The following is an 18342-nucleotide window of genomic DNA, read 5'->3' on the forward strand; positions in this document are numbered from 1 at the left end:
GGAAACCTCATATCCATAGCCATATCCATTTCAATTATTCCTCACTCCTCCTCTCAGCCAACTACCGATCTACTAGTCTTGTTATTTTTATTTAAAGGAAAAGGAAAGAGACTGAAATGATCTAATTCTGTTAATTCCTAACACTATTACCCTTTAGAAATGTATTATGCAGGAGTCATTAACTGACTTTTGTTCTTATAGGAAAAAATACCAGAAAAGGATAAAATGGGACAAACAGCAAATGAAGGTAAGATTAACTTGTTTAAAAATGGTAACATTTTTATTTATTTGTTTAGAATGAATATTTTAGGACATGTTGAATTTTTGAAGTAAAACCTTTTTGGACTGAAGATGTAGCTGTATTGTTGGAGTGCTTTCCTAGCATGTTCAGGGCCCTGGGTTTTGAGCCCCAGCATTGTGAAAAAGGTGAAGTTAAAGCCTTTTTAAAAAGAGGAGATGTTAGGTGCTTAGAATTAGAATTTTAGAACTGAATAGCTATAGAAATGGTCACGGTTTTCTCAGCTCTTTTGGGGGGTGGGTGGGTGTTGTGACAGGGTTTCACTATCCAGTTCAGGCTGGTCTGGAACTCACTTTGTAGCCCAGGCTGGCCTCAAACTCATGGCAGTCCTCCTGCTTCAGCCTCTTGAGTGCTGGGATTACAGGTGTGCGCCACCACGCCCAGCTGTCTTAGCTTTATAAATGAAAAAACTGAAACTCAAGGAGGTTAAGTGACAGGTCATATGATAATCCATGACAAAGATTAAAATCCAGATCTTATAACTTGACTATGAGTAATTTAAAAATGCTTCATTCTGTCTTCCTGTAGTGCAAAGTCTGTTTATTGTTGCATGAATGTGTCACATTCATTTTCATTTTGCTTTGTGTTTTATTTTCTTCTTCATTACACATTCTTCAAATATTTGTCTTCTTAAATCCTGTTCTTCCTTCAAGTCTTGTATCTTTCATGATTTTTTCTTCTGGCTAGATGCTGAGCACTAAATGTTTTCTAATTTTATTAAATGCATAAGTTTATTGTGGGCTCTATAACTAGGTGATTAGGTTGCCTAGAACAGGAGGCATACCTTTATAATTGCACTTTCTTTCCTCTTAGAAAACCTCATTGAATAATTGTTTAATAAATGTGATTTTTTGGTACAAATCAAGTAGTTTAAACAGGAAGCAGCCCATGCATATATTCCTCTCAAGTGTTTACATAGCTTGAAGTGTCCCTCAGCCATAACCAGTAAGTAGATCTATTGCCTTGAGAGATACCATTCTTAAGTCCTTTTAAAGAAGCTTATTACTTGACAGTAAGATTATCCATAAGACTGAAACAAGATGATTAAAAACATATCAGGTATGTTTGAATCAGTGAGTTTATAGTAATGTTTTAGAACCCCACAAATAAAACCTATTGGTCATCTGTGGAGAATGCTAGAGATCCAACTCACTTTGAAAACTAGAGAATTAAAGGAAACAGTAATGTGTTAATAGTGAGTTTATGTGTGATTTGTATCTCAGGGTAACTGAGTGGTTGAGGAAAGGAAATATTTTTCGGTAGGAGTTTTCTGGATATTAAAGAATGAATGATAGAATGTCTCCATTTTATAACCACTAATGAACTATGGATCTAGGCAATAGCTATCCACAGCTATGCACATCACAGAGAGAGAGAGAGAGAGTTATATATTAGGAACCTCCTGTCGTAAGTATATATCACCAGTGAAGTCAACTTTTCCTCTATTCTCATCCCCAAAGACAAACTTTGAATCTCTTTTAACTCCTCTGGTCAGAGGTGTGTGGGGGATGTTCCTAAAATATGAAGACCAAAAGAACCCAACACTATGGGAAAGGAGTCAGCAAAATCCAGAGGGAAAACTGTGTAAAGTACCAGCAAACTGGTATTGTCAGCAAAACAATTGAAGGAAAAAAAAAGGAAGAGGAGCCTATATATCAAAAGATATTTAAAAGACATATCAACATACATTATTTGAATTCTGATTCAAACATATAAACTTAAGATAATTAAAACAATTGAACTGTAAACACTGACTGGTTATTTGATGATATTTAGGTGTTATAGTTAATTTTCAGGTGTAATAGCAGCATTATCCTTAAGGTTTGTTTTTTTTCCCAGTACCGGGAATCAAACTCACAACCTTGTGCTTGCTAGGCAGATGCTGTTCTGCTGAGCTAAATCCCCAGCCCTATCCTTAAGTTTTTAAAAAACAAGTCCTTTCAAAGATACATACAGAAATATATGTAGATAAAATGATATGTCTTAGATTTGATGTGTTCTCATGGGTCTACTTTGAGTTCTGTAGCTTGCCACAGAGGAAAAATTGTTTAGTTCACGGAATTACATTGTACTCTGGTTTCTCTGTTACATGTTGAACATCACAAACATCCACTTCTAGGACATGTTAATTTAAACATTGTAAGGATCAGCTCATACTGATTTATCAATGTATTCACTTAACAAATGCTTGCAAGTGTTCTCTGTGCCAGGTTCTGTTCTAGGAACTGAAGATACTGCAGTGAACAAGACAGACAAAAATAAATACTGTCCCTTATGGAACTTTCATTTGAGTAGAGTGAGATATCCAGTAAACAAAAGAAATGAGCAAATTATAAAGTGCATAGCATATTAGAAAGCATTGAAGCCATAGGTGGAAAATGAAGATATGAATCCTAAAATTTTATGATTAATTAAAACTGGCCCGTTAAAATAGTTTTAGTTTATATTTTTTGAAGTACTCTTTCAGAAGCTTGATATGATTTTGTAGTATTGCTATTTTCTTTTTTGTTAGATCCAATGGATGTCAAGAAGGAGACTCAAGAGAAAACTCATTCAACCACATCTTCTGTGCAAAGTGGTAAGTACCTTTTCCTCAATGCTAAAATGAGCTCATGTTACTTAAATTTTAATTTCCTGTGGTTTTACTTAACAATAAATTGATAATTATACTTCAGTGAAAATTTTGCCAAATTCTAGATACTGTATATTAATTACCATTTATTACCATCTTGGAATAATTTGGTTATTACTGAACCCCCTTTTTAACATTATTCATTGTGAAAGTTGTTTTTTTTATGATTCACAGGCAGCTCATTTGTTAAAGAGCTTAGATATTGAGGCATCTGACAGACTTGTTCTAAAATCATGGCCTCACTCCTTACTTGCTAAATGGCCTTGGGCAGATTATTCAATGTCTCTTAGCCTCTTTTTCCTTTTGTGTAGCACAGGGATAGTAATAGTTCTTATGAGACTATTTCAGGTAAATAAAAAAAAATTGTAAACCACACAATGTAATGCCTAATTATGTAGTAAATGTTCAGTAGGTACTAACCTCATTTATTAACCCTGTTATTATTTCATATTTTAAGTTTCTTATTTTGAACAGCATGTGTATAAAACTGCATCAGAGAAACTCAGGAGATTGAATCTGACACACTGGACCTGCTGCTCCTAAGAAAAATGAAAAAATAAGTTACATCATGCAAAAGCTGAATAAAAATAACTTAGCAGACTGTTTTTTTAAGAGAAATTTCGAGGCAAACTTCTTGTACCTTGTCTTTCTGTTGTACCTGCCAGCCTCGATCCCAGAGTTCACCCCATAGCTTTCTATTCCTGCCTGAAGATTTCCTATTGAAGTTATCCTCCATCAAATCATTGTTTCTCCCTGTGTTGGGTCCTCAGCATTCCCTTTTTCATTGGCCTTATGATTCTTCAGCTCTTCTTTTCAACCCCCTCACTCTCCAATGAAATTTCTCTCCTGTTTATTTTAAATACAACTTTCTTGAGAAGTAATTCACATGCCATATAATTTATTCATTTACTTGATTGTAATCCATTCATTACAATCCTGTAGTTTTCAGTATGTTCAGAATTGTGCAACCATCACTATAATCACTTGTAGAACATTTTCACCACCTTATAAAGAAACCCTGTTCCCATTAGCAATTGTTCCCTATTTCCCTCGAACACATTCCCTTTTCTGGTGCAAACATTGATCAGCTTTCTAGCTTAATAGGCAAACAGTGATCCTACTTTCTATCTATAGGTTTGCTATTCTATTTCTGTAGGTTTGCTATTCTCACTTCATATAAATAGGCTTAAAAATATATTCTTAAAGGTTGAACTTTGATTTGAAAAAAAGTTTACTTAATTGAATTGATAGACATCTGCAGATGTCTAGGCATAGACCCTAGCATCTCATATTAGGAATAAGTGAGTGACTGCTAGAAGATAAGCTCTAAGAGAGAGACTGGGTTTTATCTGTTTTATTAACTGATGCAGCCCTAGTACCTAGGACAATGATGTATAGTGGCAACCCACTATGGGAATTCAGTGATGAACAAGACAAACATGATTCCTGCCCTCTTTGAGTTTGTGGGACAAGATAGACAAACAAATGCTATTGCAGTTGGGATAAATGTTGTGAAGTAGGAAGTGCTGATCATTCAACTGAGAAGCTTCTGTCTCTGGATATTTTGCCTATCTTCTTCACATAGCTTGTGAATCCAAGCCTAGAACTAATGAAAGACACTAGGATTCTCATTTACATATTCTGGAGATCAGTGAGGCTTATACATATCATATTCAATATGCCAAAAGGTTTTGGAGCTTATGTATAGGTTAGAATGGAATGGAAGTCAAATAAAGACAACCATCGGCATGTGCAGATAATAATCAGATCACAAGGTTATGTATGTGAAGAAACCTATCAGTTCCCAGGCATCTTTAAGAAAAAATGAACCCCAGCCCACCCTTACTTTCTCATCTTTCGATAAGAACAAGATGCAGAGGCAGACAGGGACCTCAAGCTTAGTTAAGATTCTGTTTTGGGCTCCTGGTTGGGAATTCCAGCTGTAGTATTGATGTGAATGTTTCAAATCTAAACTAGTAAAGCCTGCATCCACGTGTGTCTCTACTATGTTTTTTTTTTTTTTTTTTTTTTTTTTTTTTTTCTCCGGTACCAGGAACCGAACTCACGACCTTGCGCTTGCCAGGCAGGCGCTTTTTGCCGCTGAGCTAAATCCCCAGCCCCTCTACTATGTTATTGATAGGGTCTCAACACAGGCAGCCAGGATGAAAAGTTTCATTGAGACAGTCTAAAAATTTTTCCATCTGAAAAAGACAACAAAAATGAAGGCACAAAATGGTAAATGATACATATGATCACCAGCTAGCAGTATGATAGAAATGATTTTTTTTTTTTTTTTTGAGAGAGGTTCTCTCTATGCAGTTCAGGCTGGCCTAGAGGTCATTTTGAAGCCCCGGCTGCTCTAAAACTTGCAGCAGTCCTTCTGCCTCAGCCTCCTGAGTGCTGGAATTACAGGCGTGCACCACTACACCCAGCTAGAAAATGGTACTGTTACAGTGTACCAGTGTGAAGCTTTTGGTAGCATAAATTACAACTTATAGCAGCATAAATGGTGATAGAGTATGGCAAATTTGTTAAGTATTTTCCATTGTCACTGAAAAATTTTACAGAGGTTATTGGCTTGTGAAAGAATGTTCTTTGGAGTATACGTACATGTGAGATTTTAGTTTCCAAGTTATTATTTTCAGCCTACACTCCTTTCTGCTTGGAGTGTCAGGTCCTTTATGACATCCTACTCAAAATTTTCCCCGTTAATTTTTGTTGTTTTATTTTTTTGGCATTGATGATTGAACCCAGGGATATTCTTCCAGTGATCTGCATCCCCAGCCTTTTTTTATTTGTGTGTGTGTTTTGAGACAGGGTCTTGCTAAGTTGCTTAGACTGGCCTCAAACGTGGAATCCTCCCACCTCAGCCTTCTGAGTAGCTAGGATTACAAGTGTGTGCCACTGTGCCTAGCTGTTTTGCGCTTTTTTAATGTTCTCCTAGATCAGTGATGGTGAACCTTTTAGAGCTTTCAATGATACAAACAGCCCATCATGGCACATGTGCTGTAGGTTATCCACCACTGTCCTGGGTAATACGGTGATAGAGTTTCAGTTGAAATTTTGACCCTGATTGTGAGATAAGGAGACCACTGAACCATCTGGTCAATTTTATTTTGAAGCCATAGATTTCTGTTTTCACTTTTGAGAAAGCTACTTAGTTCACAAATGTAGGCACAATTACTACGTTTAGTTGTATAATACACTATTTATTAAGTGATTTCTTTATCTACTACTTCATTTAACCCTCAAAACACCTACTCTACCATATATATTACTGTCCTTGTTTTATAGATAAAAGTGAAATGACTTGTTTGGAGTCACCTAGCAGGCAACTCTGACTCCAAAGTCCATATGTTTGATACTGCTATATGACCTTCAACACTCTGGTAATGCTCCGTCACATCATCTGGAAGTGGATTCAGACACATATTTTTAAGTGTATGGTTCAATGTTTAAAAAGAAAGGTATCAAATGTTACTACATATGACATGCTTAATACCATAATGTGTACACATATAATGCACACATATGTAATGGTAGTGTGCTATAGCTGCCTCACACTGACTTGGGAGAACCTGTTATGCACATCACTTCTTGTACAGTTGGAAACTTTACCTTGGCTCCTCACAGTTGGCCATGGTAATAGTAACTGCACTATAGAAAGCCACTCTACCAGTTAGGCGTTTTGTTTGTATTTTCATAAAGCTGGTTGTTAAACATTTATCAACATTTGTGTGTGTGTGTGAGAGAGAGAACATTGTAGCTTTTGAAAAATCCAGTATTTCCCCATTTCCACTTATCTGGCATACATTCATTCTAAGACCTCCAGTTGATGCTTGAAACCATGATTAGTATTATATTCTGTATATATAATTTTTTTTCCTGTATATATTTTTCTTATACTTACATATCTATGATAAAGCTTAACTTATAAATTAGTCACAGTAAGTATTAACAACTATACTTGTAATTTGCCATAAATCTTAGCAATGTTAATATGATCTTGTTTCATTCCTAAGTTGAGAACTTCAACCTTTTCGCCTAAAGAAGTAGCACTTTATGGCTTCTATTTTGGATATCTAGATTGCTAGCATCATTACTCTTGCATTTTTGGGTCATTATTAAGTAAAAGAGTTATTTGAACACAGGCATATTGATACCTCAGCAGTTGATCTCATAACTGAGATGACAACAAAGTGACTACTAGGCACTAGTAGTGGTACACTAGGTAGTGTACCAGCAAGGGTAAAGGGGTGATCAATACTCTGAGTGAGATGGAGTGAGACTGAGATTTCATCGGGCTAATCAGAGACACCATGCAATTTAAAACTTATGAATTGTTTATTTCTGGAATTTTCCATTGAATAATTTTGGACTATAGGTGATCATGGATAACTGGCACTGTGGATTGAGGGAACTAAGGGTAAAGGAAAACTACTGAATATATGAAGCTGGTAATGCAGATTCCTGCAGGAAGGAGTGTTTTTACAAGGAGTACAGAAAAACTTCCTGGTTGATGAGAATTAAGTTTTCAGTGTTAAGGCAGTCTTCAAGTGAATTGAAATGTTAAAGCCAACCAAATTATACTGTTTTCTAATCTTCTCATCTAGTACTGTATGAAAAAAGACAGTAAGAGTAGATCAGTAAAATAATGCATTTTGATGGCTGCATTAATGATTACTGGTTTGTCCTACCACCATGCTCTTGTCACTCTGGATGGAAATCTAACACTTCATTCAGAAATTACTGTGGTTCATAGATTTTTTTTTCTTTCCAGAAAACATTACAGAGGTTAAACCTTACTCAACCATGTATCTGAACACCTTCACTTTAATTCTTGGCCTGTTTTTTTTTTTTTTTTTTTTGGTACTGGGAATCAAACTCAGGACCTTGCACTTGCGAGGCAGGCACTTGTGCCGCTGAGCTACATCCTCAGCCCAACACCTTCACTTTGATGGTGTGAAATTGTGCAGACATATTTCTTGGATAAACTTATATTAGAGACAGGTAAATAGTGCTGTTACTTTATAAAAATTATTTAGTTGTTTCTATCATCCACACTTTTAGAATTACTATGCTTCAGTCTTCAGTACATTGAGGGGATCTGGGTTTTAATTTATATCAGAGCCATTATTTTTCAGAAAGTTGGCCTGTTTTTTATTCCCATGCTAGTAATCAAATGGAGATTAAGAAGTTTCAATCTGCTCTTTAGGAAGTATTTTTTAAAAGATTATGGAGCTAAAACCCTCTGTATGACCAGGCGTAGTAGTTGCTGCATGTCTGTAATCCTCGCACTTGGGAGGCTGAGGCAGGAGAATTGCCATGAGTTCAAGGCCAGAATGAACTGCATAACAAGACCTTGTCTCCAAAAAAACAATAAAACAACAACAACACTATATTCTGAAAGTTAGTGTATATGTTTTATGTATGTGTGTTTCTTCCAGATGATTTTGACTGGGACATGTATTTGAAAAAGACTGGATCTATAAGTGCTCCTTCAGAGTGCTTCAGACAGGTATGCTAAAATTCTGTAAGAGGATATAAACTATGTACTTATTGAAGGGAGTGCTATTGTTATGTTCTGGTAGTATGAGAAACTGGGATTGTGGTTGTGTAACTTGGAACCCAGATGGTCTCTTTGCACTCACTCATTAAGAATTTACTCTGTGTTGGGAATACTAAACCCTTAAAATTGCCAATCTAGAGAGAAAGACAGGCATGTAAGTAAATAATGAGAAATGTCATAACTCTGTAGTGGAGCAGGGGAAACTCACAAAACAGGTGGTATTTGAGCTGCTAGGAATGAGACGGATATTCCAAGAAGAAAAAACATCTGAAAACAAAGCAGTTGGGTTTAAAAGAATCTTGAGTAGTGAAGCATGGGGTAACGAACACAATGCACTGAGGTGATAGGGAATAAGATTATAAAGGTGTAAGGTGTTTATACTGTGCTCAGGCGTTGAACTTCTATTATCATACACAGTGATAAAGTGTTAGGTGGCTTCTTTCAAAGGAAATGGCCTAGTGAAATTCTTACTTTAGAAAGCCACTTAAGGTAGGTTGCTTGGATGTGAGCAGATGAGTGATAGTAGCTATGTGTCCTGTTTTTAATGCTGCTTTTCAAGTCAAGGAGTTTGGAGATGTTTTCCTTGACCCTTACAGCTCTGACCTCATTCACCATCTGTTGTACCTCTTTGTGTGAACATTTTAAATGTTTCCAAGGTATTCTGATAATTTAACTGACCATCTTTTTTTCCCTTAGTGTTGATGTATTTTAACAAAATTTTATTTATATATAGTCTAAGGTTCCTCCTGCTAATGACTTCAAAATTGGCATGAAATTGGAAGCCCATGACCCTCGCAATATTACTTCAATATGTATTGCCACAGTTGTTGGAATTTCTGGGGTCAGACTACGTTTACGGCTGGATGGTAGTGACAATAGTAATGATTTTTGGAAGCTTGTTGATTCTTCAGACATACAGCCTGTTGGAACATGTGAAAAGGAAGGAAACTTACTTCAGCCTCCACTAGGTGAGGATAAATAGTTTATAAAATAACATTCTTACTAATGTGATATTTAGTAGGTAGTTTTAAGCAGTCTTTTAAAATTGTTAGGCATTCTTACAAGTAGATGTTTAGGTGGTTAATGTGTGCTAAAGGGTCGGATTTCAGGACAGGTGTCATGCTAAGTCTTTTTTTTTTTTTTTTTTTTTTTGGTTTTTCTCCGGTACCGGGAACCGAACTCATGACCTTGCGCTTGCCAGGCAGGCGCTTTTGCCACTGAGCTAAATCCCCAGCCCCCATGCTAAGTCTTCAGGTTTGACGTACTAAAGCAGCTTTATTAGATTTCACATGCAGATTCAGAAATCTTTGTAGGGAAGTCTTTTATAGCATTTGATGAGTTATATCCCCTCTTGATATTTTCTGGTGAGCCATTTAGCAGTTTTGGTATAGGGATGAGCCTAGAGGAGAGGTATGATTCCATATTCAGACTCCAGTTTTAAACATGAAAGTATCATTACACCTACAGTCAAAAGAAACCAGAGCTTATAGGGGTAGGAGTTGGTACTCTGAAGTCTTAGAGAGCTCCAAATCCAAACCACTACCTCACATTTAAGAGAACTTACCTTCAGGCCTTTGAAAAGGAAGAAAGTATGGAACTTTTAACAAAGGGTTTAAGGTGCAACATGTGTAGTACTCAATTTTGGCCCACATTTTAAAAGGGTGTGACTTTTGAGACAAATCTTTCTTTCTTTTTTTCTTTCTTCTTTCTGAGACAGAGTGTCACTTTGTAGTGGAGGCTGGCCTTGAACTCTTATGTAGCCCAGGCTGACTGTGAACTCACAGGGATCCTCCTGCCTCAGCCTCCTTGATGGTGGGATTACAGGCTTGTGCCACCAGGCCCAGCTGGTTTTTCTTCTTAAAATTTAAGCATGTTGTGATACTCCATAGAAAATACGTAATGTAATCTATTTTATTCCCATTCTGAGTAATAGCTATTGGTATTAGCTGTTGTTTGTCTCCTCGTCTTCCTCTATCTTTATGGTACTAGGGGTTGAACCCAGGACCTTCACACTGAGCTACAATTGCCCAGGCGGGGCTCAAATTTGGGATCCTCCTGCCTCAGCTTCCCTTAGTGATCCCCAAGGGATTACAGGCATGCACCACCATTCCTGGCTTCTTATTCTCTATGTGCTAAAAGTAAAAATTAATATAAAGTACATTGAGAGAATGGGTGTATTTGTCTCCTGTTGTAAAAATTCCCCAAGAACCAAAAATTTAAGATTCTAAAAATAACCACTTTTTAGCAATAGCTTTTCTTACTGCCCTTGTTTTGATTGTTAATTATAACTAGTTTAAGAGTTAAGGGGTATAAGCTCAGTGCTACAGCATGTATTTAGCATGTACAAGAGGTTGTATTCAATCCTTATAACAAAATACTAGTTTAAAAATTTTTGTTTGTTATTTTGAGACGGGTCTCACAGTGTAGTTCAGGCTGACCTTGAACACCATAGTCCAGGCTAGCCTTGAACTCATGGCAGTCCTCCTGGTTCACCTTCCCAACTTCTGGGATTATAGATGCTTGCTACCACACCTAGAAGTTTAAAATATTCTTAAAAACTAGCCAGAAATACATATCCCAAGAAGGTGGCTTAGACCATACATGCTTTTTACTTTTTGCCTTCTTTTCTTTCTTCATAATCATTCATATTTATTATTTATAATATTTTTTTAAATCATTCAGAATTCTGTATAGATAAGATGAAAGTTAAGACAATGGTATAAGGAATGGAATCACTGTTATACAATATTCTACAGATAATGCTGGAGATAATAAATAGTGGAAATTGTTTATTATATATCAGTAATTATAACAGTAATAACCCCCCCTTTTTTTCCTAGAAAAAAATGTTTGCCTAGTCAGATTAGGGGAGTTTGAGTACAGGATTATTAGAGCATGACTTTCAGTTGTAACTTGTGGGTATTTTGTCCTACTGATGGGTGGGTCTGTTATAAGTGATTCATGAGCTTTCCTTATTGTTTTTGGGGGGTTGAGGGGTAGTGGGAATTGAACCCAGTGCCTCACACATGACAAGCATTGTAGTACTAAACCGTATCCCCAGGCTGTTTTTAAAGTTTTATTTTGAGGTAGGATCTCACTAAGTTTCTTAGCCTAGCTTCGAACTTGAAGTCTTTCTGTCTCAGTCTCCCAAATTCGGTGGGATTAGAGGCATACACCACCACATCTGGTTACCTCCGTATCTTAATGCATGTATCCATCAATAGTGCATACCAACTTCTTTCCATTTCTGGCATTAGCCAGGCAGATGTTGCATGAAACAGATTGCCCCCAGAAAACAGTAAAACTAGCACACCTCTGCTGTCTGCTACATGTACTGGATGCTGTAATACCAGTAGGTGAGAGCTCTAGAAAAGACAGGTTTTGTGTCTATTTTGGTAACTTCTGGTACAAATTTTAAGATCATGTTTAGTATGTGATTGCTAATGTGAGAGTGTTCATTTTTCCTAACATTTTAAGAAAAAATGTCAAATATGCAATAAGGATGAAAGAATTTTATAGTGAACACCTATATACCAACTATTGTACCTAGATTCTACCATTATCATTTATCGGTCCATCTGTTTGCCCTACTATTGATTTATCAGCACATTTTATTTTTAGTGCATTTCAGAGTAAGTTACTGACTCTCGTACATTTCCCTTAAATATAGTTTTTTTCTTTTGACACAAGACTTACATGTAATAAAATGCACTTTTGTATGTGTATATTTGCTGAGTCTGACAGAAAATTGTCCTTCTGAAAGAAAGGTAAAGAAAAAGAAGCTGGGAACTCTAAGGAAAAAGGAGCTAGAAGTCTTCTGAAACCTTTGCTTGTGCTTGTGTGCTTGCTTGTTGTGGTAGAACTGAAGCTTTCATGGGCTCTGGCTTGGATCACCTGTAGTGTTGTGGCCTTTCTCCAAGATACTTGTGTTTGTTGGTGAGCCTAGCCAGAGGCTTCTCTTGAATACGAGTTCCTAGCTCTCCTAGTGTTGTTGCCACATAGTACAGTGGGGAAGTATCAATGAGAGGAGGCTAGATCTGCTTCTCCTGCCCATGTCCCAAGTTCTTAGATGAGAAAGTAGTTCTCTGGACAGTGGTAGTTAATGAGACCTACTTTTTTAAAATGCCAACTTGCTATAGAATCACGGGAAAGCTTTTTCATGATACATAATTTATTTCATAAAAATAGGATACCAGATGAGTGTATCATCTTGGCCAGTGTTCGTCTTGCGAATACTAAGTGGATCTGAGCTGGCACCTGCAACATTCTTCAAGAAGGTAAGAAAAGTATCGTTAATGGCCTCCATTAGCTGAGCCATGACTTTATTATTTTAATGGGAATGCTTAAATGTTTTGTCTTCTTTGACATGGAAAAACAGAAATGCTAGCAATTGACTGACTGACTGATTGATTGATTGACAGCCTTGCTATGTATTCCAGGCTGACCTTGTACTCACTATGTAGCCAAGGTTGGCCTGGAACTCAATAATCCTCGTCCCTCCTTCCCAAGTGCTGGGATTAGAAGTCTGTACCACTGTGTCTAGCAAAAGTACTCTAAGTTACTGGATTGGCAAATCTATTAGTTAGTTGGGATTGCCATAACAAAGTACCACAGGCTGTGTGGCTTCAACAACAAAAATGTATTTTCTTACATCTCTGGAAACCAGAAGTCTAAGATCAAGGTGTCTTCCAGGTTGGTTTCTGGTGAAATCTTTTCTTGGCTTAAAGATGTCCATCATCTTTCTCACAGTCTCTTCTGTATGTATGCACATCCCTGGGGTCTCTTCCTATTAGTATGGCACTAGTCATATTGATTTAAAGTCTTATCTTCAAATATAGTCAGAGTGATGATTAGTTGCATCAACATGAATTTTGAGGGGACACAATTCTTAATAGTAGCTTAAGCAACAAAAATTCACTTTCTCATAGCTCTGGAGGCTAGAAGTTGGAAATCAAGGTTTGGGCAGGGTTGATTTCTTCCCTCTTTCCTTGGCTTGTGTATGTGCTCTTTACCCTGTATTTTCACGTGGTCTGTTTCTCTGTCCAACTTTCCTTCTCTTACAGGAGGATTTAGACTTACTGGATTAGGACCCACCCTTATGACCTCGTTTTAAATTAATTACCTCTTTAAAGACCCTATTTCCAAATATAGTCACATTCTAAGGTACTAAAGATTAGAGCTTCAATGTAAAGATTTTGGGAATGGTACAATTCAGCCCATAACATCAGATCATGAAAATTACAATTATTCACTAGCCAAATTAAATTAGTACACTCTTTCTCTTTTTTTCCTTTTCCTTCTCCTTCCACTCTTTCCCCCTTCACCTTTTCCCTCCTCCCCTTCTTGCACTGGGAATTGAACCCAGGGCCTTCATGCTAAGCTACAGGTCACCCCTCATTCATTCATTCATTCATTTACATTTTAATGCAGGACCTTGCTGAGTTACCCAGGCTGGACTTGGACATTTTCTTCCTTCTTCAGCCTCTCAGAGTGCCTCTTTCTTGACTTTAGATATGTAAGGGGTGCTCTAGTTGGAGTAGATGTTTGTAATTCTTATTTACCTTTACAATGAAGCCTCCCCTTTACCTTGTTGTATTAGTCATTCCTTTCATATTGGAGAAAATGATGATGGGCCAGAAAATTACCAAGAAGTTACTTGCAAAGACATGATTTCAGAAGTAAAGAAGTTAAAAGTAGTCATGAGAAATAATTGTTAAAAGGAAATACTTGTTATATAAAAATGAGAGAGAAAAACCTCCTAAAATAGTTCGTGTTCTTGAGAAAATATTGAAAAAAGTATGTGAAGAAACAGTGAATGAAAGCCAAGTTGAATTATGATTCATAATATTTCTTTCTCACTCTCCTAATGGCTTTTTAATATGGTACTTAAATTTTACTACAACTATTCATACTGGGAGTGTAAAAACTGATTATTATAGTTTTAAAAAGCTTCCTAAGAAGATGAAAGACATAAGAATATAAGACATCAACTAATACACCTGCATTATGAAGAAGAATTATCTGAGTACTCCTTTGAGCAGCATCAGTACGGAAAGTGGGCTTATCTAGCCAGCAAGGTATATTGGGAAATGCAAGGCTTTTGGCTACTGTCAACTAGCTAATAAAACAAAAAATTTAGCAGGAATTTGTGTGTGGGGGGGTACTGGGGATTGAACCCAGGAAATACTGAGCTACATTGTCAACCTTTTTTATTTTTAATTTTGAGACAAGGTCTTTCTAAATTTCCCAGGCTGTTCCTGATTTTGGAATCCTCCTGCCTCAGCCTGTCCAGGAGCTGGGATCACAGGCATGCACTGCCACTCCTGGCTAGCAGTAGTCTTTATTAAAACCTCTTAGCTTGGGCTGTGACTTTAGAAAAGCCATTGGATCTCTTTTACTTGCTAGATTGCTCTGTCAGGTAGTCACATGCCACATGACATACGCATTCTCATTTTTTATCTTTTTGTTTGTTTGTTTTTTTGTTTTTCTTCTGGTACCAGGAACTGAACTCAAGACTTTGCACTTGCCAGGCAGGCGCTTTACCACTGAGCTAAATCCCCAGCATAGTCTCATTTTTTAAATTATAAAGTAATTCATGTGGGTATGTGGGCGGGATCAAACTATATGCTTTGCTACAATGAAAAATACAGCTCCCTTGGTGCTGTCAATACTTTCATTCCACTCTTCTCTCTAAATTGAAGTTTTATTTGTTCTTCTATACCAGTAATGGCAAACCCTTCAGAGCTTTCAATGATAGTAAATAACTGTCTGTGGCACACATGCCATAGGTTCACCACCACTGGTCTAGACCTTTTTCTATGCATTCACAAATACAAGCTTTTAATTTTTTCAGCATAAATAAGAATATACTCTATGGTTTACTTTTCCCTTCTAAAATATGCATGTTTTGGAAATCTTTCCATTTTATTTCATATATATGTTGGGTTGTGTTCTATTTTTCTGTGGTATGGATTAGTAGAATTGATTTAACCTCTCTAAGGATGGATAATTAGATAATCTTTGAGTATTTGTTCATGATATATTTCTATATGAGGATTCTTACATAATGTTTTGTTTATAAATAGGAACGACTGTATGCTCAGAAGTAGAATTTCTGCTTCAAAGTGTTGTATGTTTTAAATGTTGATAAATACTATTAAATTGAGGCAAGCATTGTGATACCTATGTGTAACTCAGTACTTGGGAGGCTGAGGCAGGAGGATGACTGTGAGTTTGAGGACAGCCTGAGCTTACATAGTGACTTCAAGGCCAGCCTTGAGGGCCTGTCTCAAAAACTAAAAGCAAAACAAAAGCTCTGAAATTACATTCCAGAAGGGTGTTCCAAGCTGTGTACCACTGTTAAGCATATAGACATGTTTGTATCCTCATACCTTCACTAATATATTATCTTTTAAAATTTTTTGAAGTTTTGAGAGAGAGTCAAAGATGGGGATGATATCTCTTTATTTTAATTTGCATTGCACTTACTAGAAGTGATATCGAGCTTTTGAAATTTAATAACCTTTTGTTTTTCTGTACATTGCCTCCTTAAAGCCTTTGCCTGTTTTTCTGTTGTGTTTCTCTTCTTGATTTGTGGGTGTCCTTTCCAGCCAAACTTTGAACTTTGCCAGGAGCCATCTTAAATCCTCACACTCCTGTTCGACCTTAGCTTCTGCATAACCAGTAAATTAGGGGTAACTGTACTCACTGAGCTTTCTAGTTTCTTTGTTCTGTCTCTTCCTTCTAGTCTTAAGCAACTGCCTCTCCTGTAGCTTTCCTTCTTGCGTGGAGTGTTGCACTAGCCTTTTAACTACCCCAATCTTTACTCTATCACACAACTGCTAGAAGTGTGTATGTGATACAAAAACCGTAGTATGTCATTCATTCTCCTGCTTAAAACTCTTTTGAAGTTTCTGGTCACACTTAGGATGAAATGTAAGTTTCTTAATATAGCCTCTTAGGTCCTCTGGTTTGCAGCTGCCACATCCCAACTTGGATTTTGTGTTCTAAATTGCTTATAATATCCTGTAGACAGCATGTTCCTTTTTAGAGTTGTCTTTGACTCATTCTGGTAATCTTTGACTAACTACTTTTTAAAGATTTGAGGAGGCATTATATCCTCAAGATATGTGCCCTAATCCCTGCCTTCCATTCTTCAACAGTACTTCTGTAGTATCTTGGGCATATATGAATCTTTGTATTATTGGGTATTATTTTACTCTCTGTGTCTTAGAATATGAGTTCCAGTTGACTAGTTAGCAAGTCTTCGTATTTTCAGTGCCTGTCTTAGTTATTGGGCTTACATTTGTTTGTTGAATGAATGAAGAAAGGATTAGGGAGTACAGGAAGATGAATACATTTGGAGGGAGCATGTGGCTTTGGATTTGGGTATATTGAGGTATCTGTGGGAAGTTTAAGTAGGGAAGACTACAGGCTGTTGGAAATAAAGGATTTAGAATTTATAAACTAAGTTTGGCTTAGGCATGTGGATTTGGAAGTTTTTAGCATAAATAACAGTGATGGAGGCCTTAAGCGTGAATGAGCTAGTTCAGCAAATACATAAAAGATAGATGCATCAAGATTAGAACCTTGAGAAGTACATGCTCACCTTCATAGGGTGGGTAGAAGAATCAGAATAGCCTTAGAAGTAGGAGGTAGAAAGCTAGAATAAACTAATGTCAGGGAACTTAGTGGAACAAAGAATTGTAAGGACTAGGGAGTGGTAACAGTCTAAAGTACACCTCGGAATTTCATATTGCCTGGTCCACATGATATGCTAGAGGTCAGTTAAGAGGAAAGCACATTCTTGATTATGTGGTACATAGGAACAGAATGAGGGGGGAAAGTGAGGGAGTGTCATGAGAGGGGACCACGGACAGGATATATCTTCCCAGGTTGTCCCTACTGACCTGCTTCCTCCAACTAACCCCACCTTTTAATAACGCCTTCAGCTACAAACTTGTAAGATTTGTGCCCCATGATGTAATCCTCTTCAAAAGCCCCACCTCTGAGCACACAAGCCTTTTGTAGGACATTTGTAATCCAAACCGTAGTAGTCCTTTTCTGTATTAGTAGTACTCAGCTGGGAAGAGGGAGTGGTTTCTCTGCCTGTCTCACTCCCAGGGACAGTTAGTGGTGTCTGGGGATATTTTTGGTTACAACTGAGTAGGGGCATGCTGCTGACATCTAGTGAATAGGGATCAAGAGTGCTACTAAATATCTACGATGCATAAAACAATTCCCACACAACAAAGAAATGTTTTGGCCCTAAGTATTAGTGGTGCCAAGTTTGAGAAATCCTACTCTCTATACTGTGATATTCTCATCTAATTTTTTGGCTATAAATGGAGTTTATGTGCAGATGACTTTCAAATCTGTATTTCTAGTCCAAACCTATTGACCCAACTTAGATTTGTATAGCCAGCTACCTACCTACCCTGCATCTCCACTTGAATGTCTAGTGGACATCTTAAATTCTACTTGCAATCTTCCCATCTCAGGGAATGGGAACTATCCTCATTCCTCAGGCCACAGACTTTGGTGATCTTTTCTTTCAACCCTTACATCTAGTCCAAAAGGAAATCCTATTGACTCTACCTTTAAGATGTATCCCAAATTTTTCCACTTCTTGCCATTTCCATTACCTTGGTACAAGCTGTTTTTATCTCTTACTTAGGCTGCTGTAATACCTTCCTTAGGAGTCAACCTAGCACCCAGAGTATTCCTTTAAAAATATGTCATTATAGTACACCACTCCTCTTCTTGTAACCTTTCAGGAGGTTCTTACTTTACCCAGAGTAAAAGCCAGAGTCCTTATAGGAGCCTACAAGATAGTAGATGGTG

General features: G+C 37.1%; 1 protein-coding gene across 2 annotated transcripts in view; it reads left to right on the forward strand.

The window, feature by feature from the left end:
- Positions 1-201: 201 nt before the first annotated feature.
- Scml2 (sex comb on midleg-like 2 (Drosophila)) overlaps positions 202-18342 on the forward strand; it is a gene marked incomplete at its 5' end in the record, with an annotated part of 67388 nt that continues 49247 nt past the window's right edge. For both annotated transcript variants that reach the window (XM_005409124.2, XM_005409125.2), the window contains 5 exon segments: positions 202-247; positions 2811-2876; positions 8378-8448; positions 9233-9467; positions 12688-12776. In XM_005409124.2, coding sequence (XP_005409181.2) covers positions 202-247; positions 2811-2876; positions 8378-8448; positions 9233-9467; positions 12688-12776 — 507 coding nt within the window.

Source organism: Chinchilla lanigera, unplaced genomic scaffold, assembly GCF_000276665.1.
Source record: "Chinchilla lanigera isolate Chin_1 unplaced genomic scaffold, ChiLan1.0 scaffold00118, whole genome shotgun sequence".
Lineage (NCBI taxonomy): Eukaryota > Metazoa > Chordata > Mammalia > Rodentia > Chinchillidae > Chinchilla > Chinchilla lanigera.